Genomic DNA, 14,813 nt, shown 5'->3' with positions numbered 1-14,813 from the left:
CTAATCAAGATTAATTAAGTTAATTAATTAATTAATTAACGAATTTAATTATTTATTTATTTTAAAGTTTTGTTTTTTTATAAAAACGTTCTAGGGCCGTGGGCCACAAGTTGTTGGAAATATGCCCTAGAGGCAATAAAAAAACGGTTATTATTATATTTCCTTGTTCATGATAATTGTCTATTGTTCATGCTATAATTGTGTTATCCGAAAATCATAATACATGTGTGAATACATAGACCACAACATGTCCCTAGTGAGCCTCTAGTTGACTAGCTCGTTGATCAACAAATAGTCATGGTTTCCTGACTATGGACATTAGATGTCATTGATAACGGGATCACATCATTAGGAGAATGATGTGATGGACAAGACCCAATCTTAAGCATAGCACAAGATCGTGTAGTTCGTCTGCTAGAGCTTTTCTAATGTCAAGTATTTTTTCCTTAGACCATGAGATTGTGCAACTCCCGGATATTGTAGGAATACTTTGGGTGTGCCAAACATCACAACGTAATTGGGTGACTATAAAGGTGCACTACGGGTATCTCCGAAAGTGTCTGTTGGGTTGGCACGAATAGAGACTAGGATTTGCCACTTCGCATGACGGAGAGGTATCTCTGGGCCCACTCGGTAAGACATCATCGTAATGAGCTCAATATGACTAAGGATTGGTCACGGGATGATGTGTTACGGAACGAGTAAAGTGACTTGCCGGTAACGAGATTGAACGAGGTATTGGGATACCGACGATCTTATCTCGGGCAAGTAACGTACCGATTGACAAAGGGAACTGTATACGGGATTGCTTGAATCCTCGACATCGCGGTTCATCCGATGAGATCATCATGGAACATGTGGGAGCCATCATGGGTATACAGATCCCACTGTTGGTTATTGATGGGAGAGTTGTCTCGGTCATGTCTGCATGGTTCCCGAACCCGTAGGGTCTACACACTTAAGGTTCGATGACGCTAGGGTTATTAGGAAGACTTGTATGTGATTACCGAATGTTGTTCGGAGTCCCGGATGAGATCCCGGACGTCACGAGGAGTTCCAGAATAGTCCGGAGGTGAAGATTTATATGTGGGAAGTTGTCATACGGTCACCGGAAATGTTCGGGGGCATATCGGTATTGTACCGGGGCCACCGGAGGGGTTCCGGGGGTCCACCTCTCCCGGAGGGCCTTATGGGCTGTAAGGGGAAGGGAACCAGCCCCAAGTGGGCTGGGGCGCCAACCCCCCCCCCCCCCCAAGGGCCCATGCGCCTAGGGTTGAGGGGAACCCTAAAGGGGGCGCCCCTCCCCCTTGGCTTGGGGGGCAAGCCCCCTCCCCCTTGGACGCCGCCGCCCCCCCTCCTCTAGATCTGGAGGTGGACTCGCGCAGCCGTTACCCTTCGTGGGTTGAAGTCTCCATCAATGTGGATGTACGATAGCACCATCTATCGGAACCACGACAAAAATATCTGTGTCTCCTATTGCGTTTGAATCCTCCAAACCCTTCCCTTTACATTCTTGCAAGTTGCATGCTTTACTTTCCGCTGCTCATATACTCTTTGCATGCTTGCTTGAATTGTGTTAAGATTGCTTGACTTGTCCAAAGTTGTTAAAATCTGCCAAGTACTAAAATTGGGAAAATGATAAGTTTTTATTTGGTCAAGTAGTCTAATCACCCCCCCCCCTCTAGACATACTTTTGATCCTACAATGGCAGAGGCGATGCTTTGGTGGGTTGACATGCTTGGAAAATGTGAATGTGCTACAAGCTGTGCTTGTCACCTCCATGCGTCGCACGCCGCCTAGGTTTATGCGAATATCGCTGGGCAGCAGGAAACAGGTGAGGAAATGGTAGGAAACGGTGGCATGTTCATAAAACGCCATCAATTAATGGAATCTTACCATAGAAGGAACATCGAGTTAGCGCAAAAAGTAGATGATGATCAGATGAACACGGACCACACTAGGGAAACCGTCGGTGATGAATTCAACAATCGCAAACGGTTGAGTACTAGCAAGCGTTTGCCCACAACACACATGACTTATTCCATCACAAACAGGTCAGATGGATCAACTGTATGCCACGTATCGCACATTGTCAAAAAGTAATGCGGTAGACCTTCTGTAACATGTGTTAAAAATAAATAAATAAATAAATAAACAAGGACCTCGGGGTTAAATTAAGAGATGGTGTGTAGACAGAGCATATCACATATCCGGAAGACCGTTCGTCCCCCAATGGCCAATAGATGTTGTGTAGACAGAGTATATCACATACGTCTTATTAGACGCAATCGTCTGTGTTATTATCGGTCTTCACACATATTTCTGATTACAGACCTGTTTGTCGCGTATCACACATATCTTGATATATTGAATCGTTTCTGTTCTCTTGTCTCAACACAAAAAGTTCATCCGAGTGAACCACATGCCGTATATCGCACACACCTTGATCTAGCTGACCGTTTCTTTTGTGTTTCCTCATCACAAACAATTCATCCGAGTAAACCGTATGCTGTATATCGCACACACCTTCATGGCTGCCCGTTTCTTTTGTTCCTCCTCATCGCAAACAGTTAATTGAACTGAACCGTATGCCCTGCATCGCACAAGAAACTAAAAAAATCCGAACCGTGTTTGATGCATCCCACAATCGCAAACGTTTTGCACCTTTTTGACGGGTTTTTTACACCACTGTTTGCGATTATTGCATCGCGCACAGTTTCGTCGAAGGGTCTCTGATCATAGTGCGCGTTAGCAGCATCCTGTAGTAGTGAAATGATTCACATAAATAAGCTACAATATCAGAGTCAAGTCCATATTTAGTGCTAAAATCATGAAAAGCATCGGTATCCATAAAAGATTTAACACAATCAAACTTAAGGTTTATACCTAACTCTTTACCTTCGTCGAGTTCCCAATCTTCAGAGTTGCGTTTAATTCTTTCTAATAAATATCATTTGAATTCAATATTCTTCTTCATATAGGAACCAATACAAGAAGTATCGAGTATGGATCGATCATTATGAGAAAGTCGAGCATAAAAAATTTGAATAATAATTTCTCTTGACGCTACACCACGGTAGAGCTTAGGTGACACACTTCTGTCGGCAAAGATCAACTAATCTTCACAAACTATCTGTCAGCGTAGCCTTTAACTTTTGTCTTCATATCAAGTGTCGGCAAAGGTATATCATTGTTGACACACTAAGTGTCGGCAACCATAAAGCAACAACGTGTCTGTCAGTAATTGCTTAGTGACGTGCTATGTGTCGGCATATGTGTTGGCCTTAAAAGTTTTTCAGTTGACGCAGCTGTGTATTTAGTGACCTAAAATGTGTCGGCGTAGGTAGGGTCTATGCGCTCAGATTAACTGTCAGTGTAAGTGGACACATGTCAATCATGAGAAGGTTAGAAACCTGGAGCGTGATTTCGGCGGGCGGGCGAAACTTTCGCATGTTCATGGAAAAAATTCTCAAGTGCAAAATACCCTTCCCTTGTGAAAAATACCCCAAATCGAACCCAACCCTAACCCGTGCCTGCTGCCACCGCTGTTGCGCTTGATCCAATCCTCTGCCGCCATCGCCGCCAGCCTCGCGCTCCGCATAGTCCTCAATCAACCTTCCCGGAGCTCGCACTCCCCCGCCGCCGGCCTCGCACTCCACCCCGTCCTTAATCCGCTGTACTCAATCCCCTGAGCTCCAGCCCTAGATCCATAGGTAGGGTGTATGCCAACTAGAAAGGTGTCAGCAAGTGAACTTCTGTCGGCAATACCTTTGCCCACGGCAAGTCCTCCGACTCTTTTATCTTCTTTCAGGATATGTATTAGCTTCAAGTTATGTGTTGGCAAAGCTACCATATGCCAACAGATTGATGTGTCGCCAAAACTTGACCGTGCATGATTGGGGCATGAATATAACATTGACTTAAGCCTCCCCCAAGCTTGAGCGATACTTTCTCCTTCACGAGGCCAAAAATTATATATATAATTCCGGTCACGATGAACCAGATGCATACGATAAAACTTCTAATGAAATTCCAATTTCAAACGGTTGTAGTTCCATGATCCAATATCATCCAATAGCCTGTACCATGTCAATGCCTTTCCCTACAAAGATAAAGGGAAGAATTTCTTCTTGACAACATCCTCGGGCTTACCCGCAAGCTTAAATAATCCACAAACTTCATCCACATAAATTAGTTGCATATCAGGATGTAATGCTCCATCTCCTGCATACGGATTAGCTAGCAGTTTCTCTATCATACCCGAAGGAATTTCATAATAAATATTTTCAGTAGGTGCAGAAGGTTGAGGAGTACCTAATTGTGGTTCCGGTCGAACCTCGAACAAACCCCTCGAAGGATTATTTTCCATAGCAACAAGTGACAGTAAATTTCAGCACACTATATAAATATTTCCGTACCAATTTACCGAAGGCTCTTCACTCCCCGGCAACGGCGCCAGAAAAGAGTCTTGATGACCCACAAGTATAGGGGATCTATCGTAGTCCTTTCGATAAGTAAGAGTGTCGAATCCAACGAGGAGCAGAAGGAAATGACAAGTGGTTTTCAGCAAGGTATTCTCTGCAAGCACTGAAATTATCGGTAACAGGTAGTTTTGTGATAAGATAAATCGTAACGAGTAACAAGTAACTAAAGTAACTAAGGTGCAGCAAGGTGTCCCAATCCTTTTTGTAGCAAAGGACAAGCCTGGACTAACTCTTATATAAAGCAAAGCACTCCCGAGGACACATGGAAATTATTGTCAAGTTAGTTTTCATCATGCTCATATGATTCGTGTTCATTACTTTGACAATTTGATATGTGGGTGGACCGGTGCTCGGGTGCTGCCATTCCGTGGACAAGCCTCCCACTTATGATGAACCCCTCTCGCAAGCATCCGCAACTACGAAAGAAGAATTAAGGTAAACCTAACCATAGCATGAAACATATGGATTCAAATCAGCCCCTTACGAAGCAACACATAAACTAGGGTTTAAGCTTCCGCCACTCTAGCAACCCATCATCTACTTATTACTTCCCAATGCCTTCCCCTAGGCCCAAATAATGGTGAAGTTTCATGTAGTCGATGTTCACATGACACGATTAGAGGAGAGACAACATACATCTCATCAAAATATCGAACGAATACCAAATTCACATGATTACTTATAACAAGACTTCTCCCATGTCCTCAGGAACACACGTAACTACTCACAAAGCATATTCATAATCAAGATCAGAGGAATATTAATTATCATTAAGGATCTGAAAATATAATCTTCCACCAGATAAACCAACTAGCATCAACTACAAGGAGTAATCAACACTACTAGCAACCCACAGGTACTAATCTGAGGTTTTGGGACCAAGATCGAATACAAGAGATGAACTAGGGTTTGAGAGGAGATGGTGCGGGTGAAGATGTTAATGGAGGTTGAACCCCTCTCGATGAGAGGATCGATGGTGATGACGATGGCGATGATTTCCCCCTCCCGGAGGGATGTTTCCCCGACAGAACAGCTTCGCCGGAGCCCTAGATTGGTTCTGCCCACGTTCCGCCTCGAGACGGCGGCGCTTCATCCCGAAAACTTCTCTCTATTTTTTTCAAGGTCAAAACACACCATATAGCCAAAGATGGGCACTAGAGGCCTGCCAGGGGGCCCACAAGGTCAGGGGGCGCGCCTAGGGGGTAGGGCGCGCCCTCCACCCTTGTGGCTAGTTGGTGGGCCCCCTCTGGTATTTTCTTCACCCAATATTTTTTATATATTCCAAAAACATGCTCCGTGAAGTTTCATGACTTTTGGAGTTGTGCAGAATAGGTCTATAATATTTGCTCCTTTTCCAGTCCAGAATTTCAGCTGCCGGCATTCTCCCTCTTCATGTAAACCATACAAAATAAGAAATAATAGGCATAAGTACTGTGATATAATGTATGATAACACCCATAATGCAGTAAATATCAATATGAAAGCATGATGCATAATGGACGTATCACGAGTCTGTGGTCGACAACTGAATACTAGTAGTAAGTAGTACTCCCTCCGTAAACAAATATAAGAGCGTTTAGATCACTACTGATCTAAACGCTCTTGTATTTCTTTACAGAGGGAGTACCTAGTAAGGGGCATGTTCGATCCTCGAAGACATATTGAGCTAGAAACAAGCTTTGAAATATGAACCAAGAAATCGATGGCCGAAGATATTTTGAGGTAAGGTATAAATGAGAGCTTCTACAACCGGACCTAACTAATCCACCCCCAATGTGTCCAATGATGTGTCCGGGTGCGTCTACGTAGAGGGCCCGGTCACTCCCCATTTTGCGTCCGGTGTAACCACACACCTCAAACTTCATACCTCAAATCCATACCACACCATGCAACACAAAAACTATGTAGTACTGCATAAATAAACTTTCCTACTACTCGTCATCAGAGATGTAGACGAACTCATTGTCGGCACTACCGGACCGACATGCCTCCCAGTCATTGGCCCCACCGCCCGCGGCTTCGGCTCCTCGTCGGACTCCATGTCCACGAAGAATTGGTCACGCCCCACCGCATCCTCCTCTTGGACAACCTCATACTCTCCTTGTGTGTTGCCCATACCAAATCTGGCAACTGGAAGCACCGACCCGGCCTTGCCTTCCCATTCCTCCTCCTCCTCCTCATGCACCGGAGAGTCTGGAGGTAGGTCAGCTACAATGTGAGTGGCACATCGGGCCCAGATCTGCTCTAGGAGCTACATTCGGCGCTCTGGAGTGAGCATCGTACATGGTGATCCGCTCCCGAGCCAGAGCTACAAGCAGACAACAAGCTATGAGCAGATGTGGTGGGTGGCGGTGCCAAAGGGAGGGAAATGGGACTATGGCTACGATCGGGGGTCGCCCTCCGGCTTTAATAGCCCGATTTGTCACCTCGGGCGGCTTGCCGGAGTGGTGTCCTTGTTGGACTGCTAGGTAACAACCGCTGCCCGCGCGGGTCCCGTACGTCGGTCCAGTGTGGTGGATGCGCTTGAGCACGCCTGGGCCTCCTCGTATTCGCCCCAGATTTGGGCTGAATATGAGAGGTGCCTGTCAACCGAACGTATATGGCCGGTTTGAGGAGTGTGCTTGGGTCACATTTTTGTGACTGGTCACAGAACAGGCCGGCTATCTGGACATATAGGGGCGTTTCTGCTCCGGTGCTCCCCCCTGGGCTGAACGCGGGGTGGAAAAACACATCGACGGCCAGGATGAACCAAAAAAGTTTCATAACGAGGGGCACGATCGTCTTTGTTGCCCCCGCGTATAGCCGCCGAGGAGCCTTGGGAGGCTCGTACGGGCCCGGTTAGATCGTATGCCCGGCCGTATACGTGTGCCCGTTCGTATACGTATTTGTTTGTATACGGCGGCCTTTCGTGCACGCGTGAAGCCGCCCGAGCGTGGGGCGGCACGTGTCATGGGTAGTTGCCAAAAATGTCCCATCATATAAATGTGGACGGCAACCACCTTCGGCCGCATCGCCCACCATTTCCCCCCGCCGCATCGTCTCCCTCTATCCACTCTCCACTCCCCACTCCCTCTCCTCTCCAACCTCCTCGCCTCCCTCACCGCATCCTCTCCATCGCCATGGCAGACGCAGGAGGCGAGCGCCCCGATTGGGGCGCAGATCTGGTGGAGCAGGCGCGGCAGGTCACTGCCGGCACCTTTGTGAGGGGGCGTGCCGGCGTCCAGCGCAGTGCTCCCTTCGCTGGAGATCTGGAGAAGGCGGGGGCGGGCCGCAGCGGCGCGGTCCAGCCAGATGCGCCCGCTCTGGCGAACTCCGGCGAGGCGCAGAAGGTGGAGGCGGGCTCTGGCGAGGCGCAGAAGGTGGGGGCGGGCTCTGGCGAGGCGCACGAGGTGGAGAAGGTGGAGAAGGTGGAGGCCGGCTCCGGCGAGGAGGAAGCGGAGCAGAAGGTATATACGACTAACTTTTAGTTGGTAGTTTTTAGATTGTAGGGTTTGTGGCCAGAACTTTGTTTGGTTAGATTTGTTGGAGGTAGGGTTTTCTCTGCATTAGGGTTTTTCTGTATTTGATTCGTGCAAGAATGGTGGACCACATATGATTATTAGATTAGGTTAGAAGTAGACAGATTGAGGGATGGGGTTTTTTCAGATGCTTATTAGATTAGTAGTGGAATTTTTGCAATTCTTTAGGTGTTTGGAATCAAATATATACTTCTGTATTGGTTTGGGTTGGTGCCTGCTTTAGTTCTTTGGCTTGATGATTAATTAAATGGATGCTTAGTTCTAGGGATTATGGTTGTCATAGTTGCAATTCTTAGATGCTTGATTGATGCATGTTGTCATAGTTGCAGTTATTTGATGCTTGATTGATGCCTGTCAGGCAGAGGCTATGAGATGGGTTGTGCATGGCCTTGTGTTTTTGGAAATTGTCTACATGAGGTGATTAGATGGTGCATTAGTTTGGTTGTAAATATAGTGAAGGATGTGCTCATGTACTGGGTGTTGTCATGTTAATCAAAAAGAGCTTCTCAAGGGCTGGATTTTTTTGTGTTGGATTGGGGCTTCTAAAGGAGAGGGGAAGCGTGGTCGAGGGGAAGGGGCAGTCTATGCTTATTTACTTTGGGTTAGTAGTGGAATTTTGTCGTTGCTTCAGAGATATTGACAGCATTGAACATCCTCTGCAATGCCATTGCTTCAGAGATAAAAGCATCTTGGGGTTTTTTCAGATGCTTATTAGATTAGTAGTTGAATTATTGCTTGTTAGAATTTAATAAGTATGAGGATGAATACCTTATTTAAGGGGAAATTTAAGGTCAGATAGATGTCATATGATTATTAGATCTGTAGTTCAATGCTGCTGACATTTATGATTATTTGATTTGATCTGTGGTTCAATGATACTGGATGGAAACATATTTGATTTGGAATGCATTAATTAAGATGTGCCAATGAATTGATTTAGATGATACAAGATTCATCTATAGTATAATTTGTTGTTGTTTAGGTAAGTAATGAAATTTTAGATGTTTGTTGGAGATGTATGCATTTATAGTTGAAGTTGTACCTAATTAACTACTGCATTATGTTAATATGTGTAGGAGCTTTGCTGCATTATCCCAAAAACAGTAATTTGTGCATATTAAAATTTGTAGTTGGCTTCTGTAATTAGTATATACTATATGTAAAGTGTGAAGTAAACATTCCAAGGCAGGATCCTAGCAACAAAATATACTATATGTTTCCATTAAATAGTGTGTGTGGGGGGGGGGGAATTCCCTCAAAAGAAAAGTGTTGGGTTAATCCAGGGAATGTCAAGAATCCAGCTTGCATTTTCATTAGCATTTATGAAGGACATCATTTGTCTGTTGATTGATTGCTTAGATTCTGTATTTATAAGGAAAGCATTTGGTCACTTGCAACATACCAGTGTGGTTCACATTCACAATTTTGTTTGTAATGACATTCTGTGAACTGCAATTCAATTCATTGTAATTGATGTGCTTGTTTGACAATATAGCAGGAGGAGGATCTTCTGGGCAACAAGAGGAAGTGGGACAAGATTGGGTTCTACCCATATGAGTCTGATGAAGATGAGCCGTACGAGGTAAGGCCTAGTTGAAATTTATTTCTGCATTGAGTCAGTATTATGTGTTTATAGTTTTTGAATGCATAATGTATTAATGTCAGTCATTAATGTGTGCAGTATGAATCTGGAGATGATGTGGTCGAGGGGAACGTCGAGTCCTTTAAAGAGAAGGAGGTGTTGAAGATCAGGGCACAAGGACCTGCTAGGTACTACAACTTGAGGAATGAAAAGTACCGGTGCCCCTACTGCAGCAAGCCCAAGCCCAGGTCTGGGTTATTGGAGCATCTGATGGAACATTGCCGGGCTACATCGATCTCCAGTCATGACTACAGGATCATTGGTCAGCATTCTGCCCTCCTGAAGGTCCTGAGAAACCCTAACCTCTAGTCGTACATCATGCTGATCATTGGAAGCTGGAAGCCGTACTCATCATCAGTATATTTGATAATGTTTTACTTTTGGAAAGCTGCACCAGTATAAAAAATTCAAAAAAATATAAAACCTTGGAAACCCACCTTTGTTTGTGCAATAGATCATGTGTGCCAAAGTTGAGATCATTTGGAGGTGGTCGAAAAAATGACCGCATTACGGAGGGGCCATTTGGTTAAGCCAGTTTTTTAAAAAATGTGATTTTTCCCACCACCTCCAAATCACACAAACTTTCTTGAACATGGTGACCCACATGTGCCAATCATGGCTATGAAAGAAAATTTGGAAAAATAATATTTTACAATGCCCCCCTGAGGTATAGACCGATGTTTTGACCAGTCAGTCTAGAGGGCATTATAAATTAATGAAAAATTCAGAAAAAAGTATAAAACCTTGGAAACCCACCTTTGTTTGTGCAATAGATCATGTGTGCCAAAGTTGAGGTCATTTGGAGGTGGTCGAAAAAATGACCGCATTCCGGAGGGGCCATTTGGTCTAACTTAAGCCAGTTTTTGAAAAAATGTGATTTTTCCCACCACCTCCAAATCACACAAACTTTCTTGAACATGGTGACCCACATGTGCCAATCATGGCTATGAAAGAAAATTTGGAAAAAGAATATTTTACAATGCCCCCCTGAGGTATAGACCGATGTTTTGACCAGTCAGTCTAGAGGGCATTATAAATTAATAAAAAATTCAAAAAAATATAAAACCTTGGAAACCCACCTTTGTTTGTGCAATAGATCATGTGTGCCAAAGTTGAGGTCATTTGGAGGTGGTCGAAAAAATGACCGCATTCCGGAGGGGCCATTTGGTCTAACTTAAGTCAGTTTTTGAAAAAATGTGATTTTTCCCACCACCTCCAAATCACACAAACTTTCTTGAACATGGTGACCCACATGTGCCAATCATGGCTATGAAAGAAAATTTGGAAAAAGAATATTTTACAATGCCCCCCTGAGGTATAGACCGATGTTTTGACCAGTTAGTCTAGAAGGCATTATAAATTAATAAAAAATTCAAACAATTTCAAAAAAACTATTAGATGACTTGCAGGTTAAAACATTAACTTGTCATATATGCAAAAAAATATGTGTATTGAACGCAAGTGAGCATGTGTATAATTTAGTGTGTGATTTCAAGATCAAATCAATACACAATGGCAATATGCCAAAAATAATTGCCCACCTACCAAAGCAGAAGAATTCATAATCCACGGCCTGCATACGACTAGGAACCCTGCTGTGCATGGGCCAGGATGCAGGCCCGTGATGCAGAATATCTCTGCTGCTAGTAGGCCCCACGGGGCAGAGGGGACAAGAGTTAGGCAATGTACTGCCTGCAATTGATAGGAGCTTGGGAGGGGAATCGCGGCAGGGTATATAAACCGGTGCGGCGCTCTCTCTCTTGGCGAGGTGGGACTAAACTCCCACCAACCAATGGCTATGCGCTGCGATGTGCCCTACGCGGCTCCGCCTTGGGCCCAATTCGGGCGGGCTGGCCCAGGGCAGCCTTACTCCGCTCGCTGATACGTTTTATATTTTCTTTGTTTCTTTTCTTGTTTATATTTCTAATATTTAAAATCAAGTCTATTTTTTCTATATTATTTCTAACAGTGTTTACTAAAATTTAAAAAATATGCCAAATTCTGTTGTGTTTTATTTCATTTGTTCGTACTCTTTTATTTATTGATAATATTTACGAAATATGAACTAAAATGTTGTTTTTAATTCAATTCTTCATTCCAATATTTCTTATCTTTATTATTTTTTAAATATTTTTAGTTTGTAAGATAAAATGTTCTGTTTTATTTCACTTCTTCATTCTAATATTTGTTCTCTTCTTTATATTTGAAATATTTCCAAAATGTAAGATAATATGTTGTCTTTTATTGCACTTATTCATTCAAATTTTTTCTTCTGTTTTCTATATTCTCCTCTTTTCTTTGTTCTGACAGTTATAAATTTAAATAATGTATGATATATTGTTCTCTCATATTTCACTTTTCATGGTTGTCTTTCCTAAGTATAAATTTTATTTTCTGTTTCATACTTGAAATATTATTAAATCAAATATAGTTGGGACAATTGCATGTATGCCTCCACTTGCACCATGTACTACAAGCAGGTTCTTCTTCTCGGTCTCACCAATTGATATCAAACTTTTATGCACACCCTACGATGACCATAGCAAGCATTCCTGGCAACTACCGTTCATTTCTGACACTTTATGCATCTTGTAGGCATTTTGCGGTGATAAAACCCTAGAACACTGTCGTGGCGTGACGCAACATGTGTTTTGTGTCCGAATTCGTGCACACGTTGCCTGGGGGGCACATTGGCCATGCTCACATGCTCCCAAAAGTTGGGGTCATCTCATGCATGCCCCCACATGCACCATGTACAAGCCGAACCATTCGGTCTGCCGGAGGGCAAGTTTGGAAGAGGTTTTCCTTGACGGTCCCACCAAAAGATCCCAAACTTTTTGCACACCGTACCATGACCATGGCATGCATGTGGTAGTAGAATTCATACACCACGGCCTCATTTTTGTTGAAATCCAATTAATATCCATGTGTATTACATGTAAGTGAGCATGTGTAAAATTTATTAGATGACTTGAAGGTCAAAACATTAACTTGTCATGTATGCACAAAAAAATTGTGTATTTAATGCAAGTGAGCATGTGTATAATTTAGTGTGTGATTTGAAGATCAATACACATGGCAATATGCCAAAAAAAGTGCCCACCTACCAGAGCAGGAGAATTCATACTCCACGGCCTGCATATGACTAGGAACCCTGCGGTGCATGGGCCAGGATGCAGGCCCGTGGTGCAGAATATCTTTGCTACTAGTAGGCCCCACGGGGCAGAGGGGACGAGAGTTAGGCAATGTACTGCCTGCAATTGATAGGAGCTTGTGAGGGGAGTCGCAGCCGGGTGTATAAACCGGTGCGGCGCTCCCTCGCTTGGCGAGGTGGGACTAAACTCCCACCACCCAACGGCTGTGCGCTGTGATGTGCCCTGCGCGGCTCCGCCTTGGGCCCAATTCGGGCGGGCTGGCCTAGGGCAGCCTTACCCGCGCGCTGATATGTTTTATATTTTCTTTGTTTCTTTTCTTGTTTATATTTCTAATATTTAAAATCAAATCTCTTTTTTCTATATTATTTCTAAAAGTGTTTACTAAAATTTAAAAAATAAGCCAAATTCTGTTGTGTTTTATTTCATTTGTCCGTTCTCTTTTGTATATTGATAATATTTACGAAATATAAACTAAAATGGTATGTTTTATTTTAATTGTTAATTCTAATATTTCTTATCTTTATTATTTTTGAAATATTTTTAATTTGTAAGATAAAATGTTCTGTTTTATTTCACTTCTTCATTCTAATATTTGTTCTCTTCTTTATATTCGAAATATTTCCAAAATGTAAGATAATATGTTATGTTCTATTGCACTTCTTCATTATTTCAATTCTTCATTCCAAATTATAAATTTTATTTTCTGTTTGATGCTTGAAATATTATTAAATCAAATGTAGTTGGGACAGTCGCATGCATACCTCCACATGCACCATGTACTAGGAGCAGGTTTATCTTCTCGGTCTCACCAATTCAGACCAAACTGTATGCACACCCTAGGATGACCATGGCAAGCATGCATGACGAGTATCGTTCATTTCCAAAACTCGATGCATTTTCTATGGTTTTTCCGGCGACAAAACCCTACAACACTGCCCCCACATGACGCAACGTGTGTTTTGTGTCCGAACTCGTGCACACCTTGCCTGGGGGCACATTGGCCATGCTCACATGCTCCCAAAAGTTGGGGTCATCTCATGCATGCCCCCACATGCACTATGTACAAGCAGGACCATTCGGGTCTGCCGGAGATCAGGTCTGAAATTGGTTTTCCTTGACGGTCCCACCAAATGGTCCGAAACTTCATGCATACCCTACGATGACCATGGCATGCATGCGTGACAAGTATCGTTCATTTGCGACACTCGATGCATTTTCTAGGGTTTTCCGGCGACAAAACCCTACAACACTACCCCCACGTGACGCAACGTGCGTTTTGTGTTCGAATTCGTGCACACCTTGCCCGGGGGACCACATTGGCCAAGCCCACAAGCTCCCAAAAGTTGGGGTCATCTCATGCATGCTTCCACATGCACCATGTACAAGCAGGACCATTCGGGTCTGCCGGAGGTCAGGTCTGAAATTGGTTTTGCTTTAGAGTCCCACCAAATGATCCCAAACTTCATGCATACCCTATGATGACCATGGCTTGCATGCGTGACAAGTATCGTTCATTTGCGACACTCGATGCAATTTCTAGGGTTTTCTGGCGACAAAACCCTACAACACTGCCCCCACGTGACGCAACGTGCATTTTGTGTCTGAATTCGTGCACACCTTGCCTGGGGGACCACATTGGCCAAGCCCACATGCTCCCAAAAGTTGGGGTCATCTCATGCATGCTTCCACATGCACCATGTACAAGCAGGACCATTCGGGTCTGCCGGGGGGTAGGTCTGAAAGTGGTTTATGCGTAACCTACGATCTCACGAAATGATCCCAAACTTAATCCGTAACCTACGATGACCATGGCATGCATGCATGACAAGTATCGTTCATTTCCGACACTCGATGCATGTATAATATTGTAGAAATGATAGAGATACTATAAATATTGTTGAACATATACAAGTATACAATAACTAATACGTGTCAAAGAGTTTTTTTAGGGATGAACCAATGATATTTATTTTGAGGGAAGAAACAATGCAGGTAGGTGGGCCGGCCCAGACCG

General features: G+C 43.8%; 1 protein-coding gene across 1 annotated transcript; it reads left to right on the top strand.

The window, feature by feature from the left end:
• Positions 1-7,603: 7,603 nt before the first annotated feature.
• LOC147992096 (uncharacterized) lies at positions 7,604-9,953 on the top strand. Its single transcript, XM_087538924.1, has 3 exons — positions 7,604-7,930; positions 9,501-9,584; positions 9,684-9,953. Exons 1-3 carry the CDS (start codon positions 7,604-7,606, stop codon positions 9,951-9,953), a joined length of 681 nt encoding a protein of 226 aa, XP_087395050.1.
• The last annotated feature ends 4,860 nt before the right edge of the window (positions 9,954-14,813 follow it).

This window comes from Triticum urartu, chromosome 1A (genome assembly GCF_056163025.1).
Source record: "Triticum urartu cultivar PI428250 chromosome 1A, HENAU_Tu73, whole genome shotgun sequence".
Taxonomy (NCBI): domain Eukaryota; kingdom Viridiplantae; phylum Streptophyta; class Magnoliopsida; order Poales; family Poaceae; genus Triticum; species Triticum urartu.
This window is presented reverse-complemented; position numbering and strand designations above follow the sequence as displayed.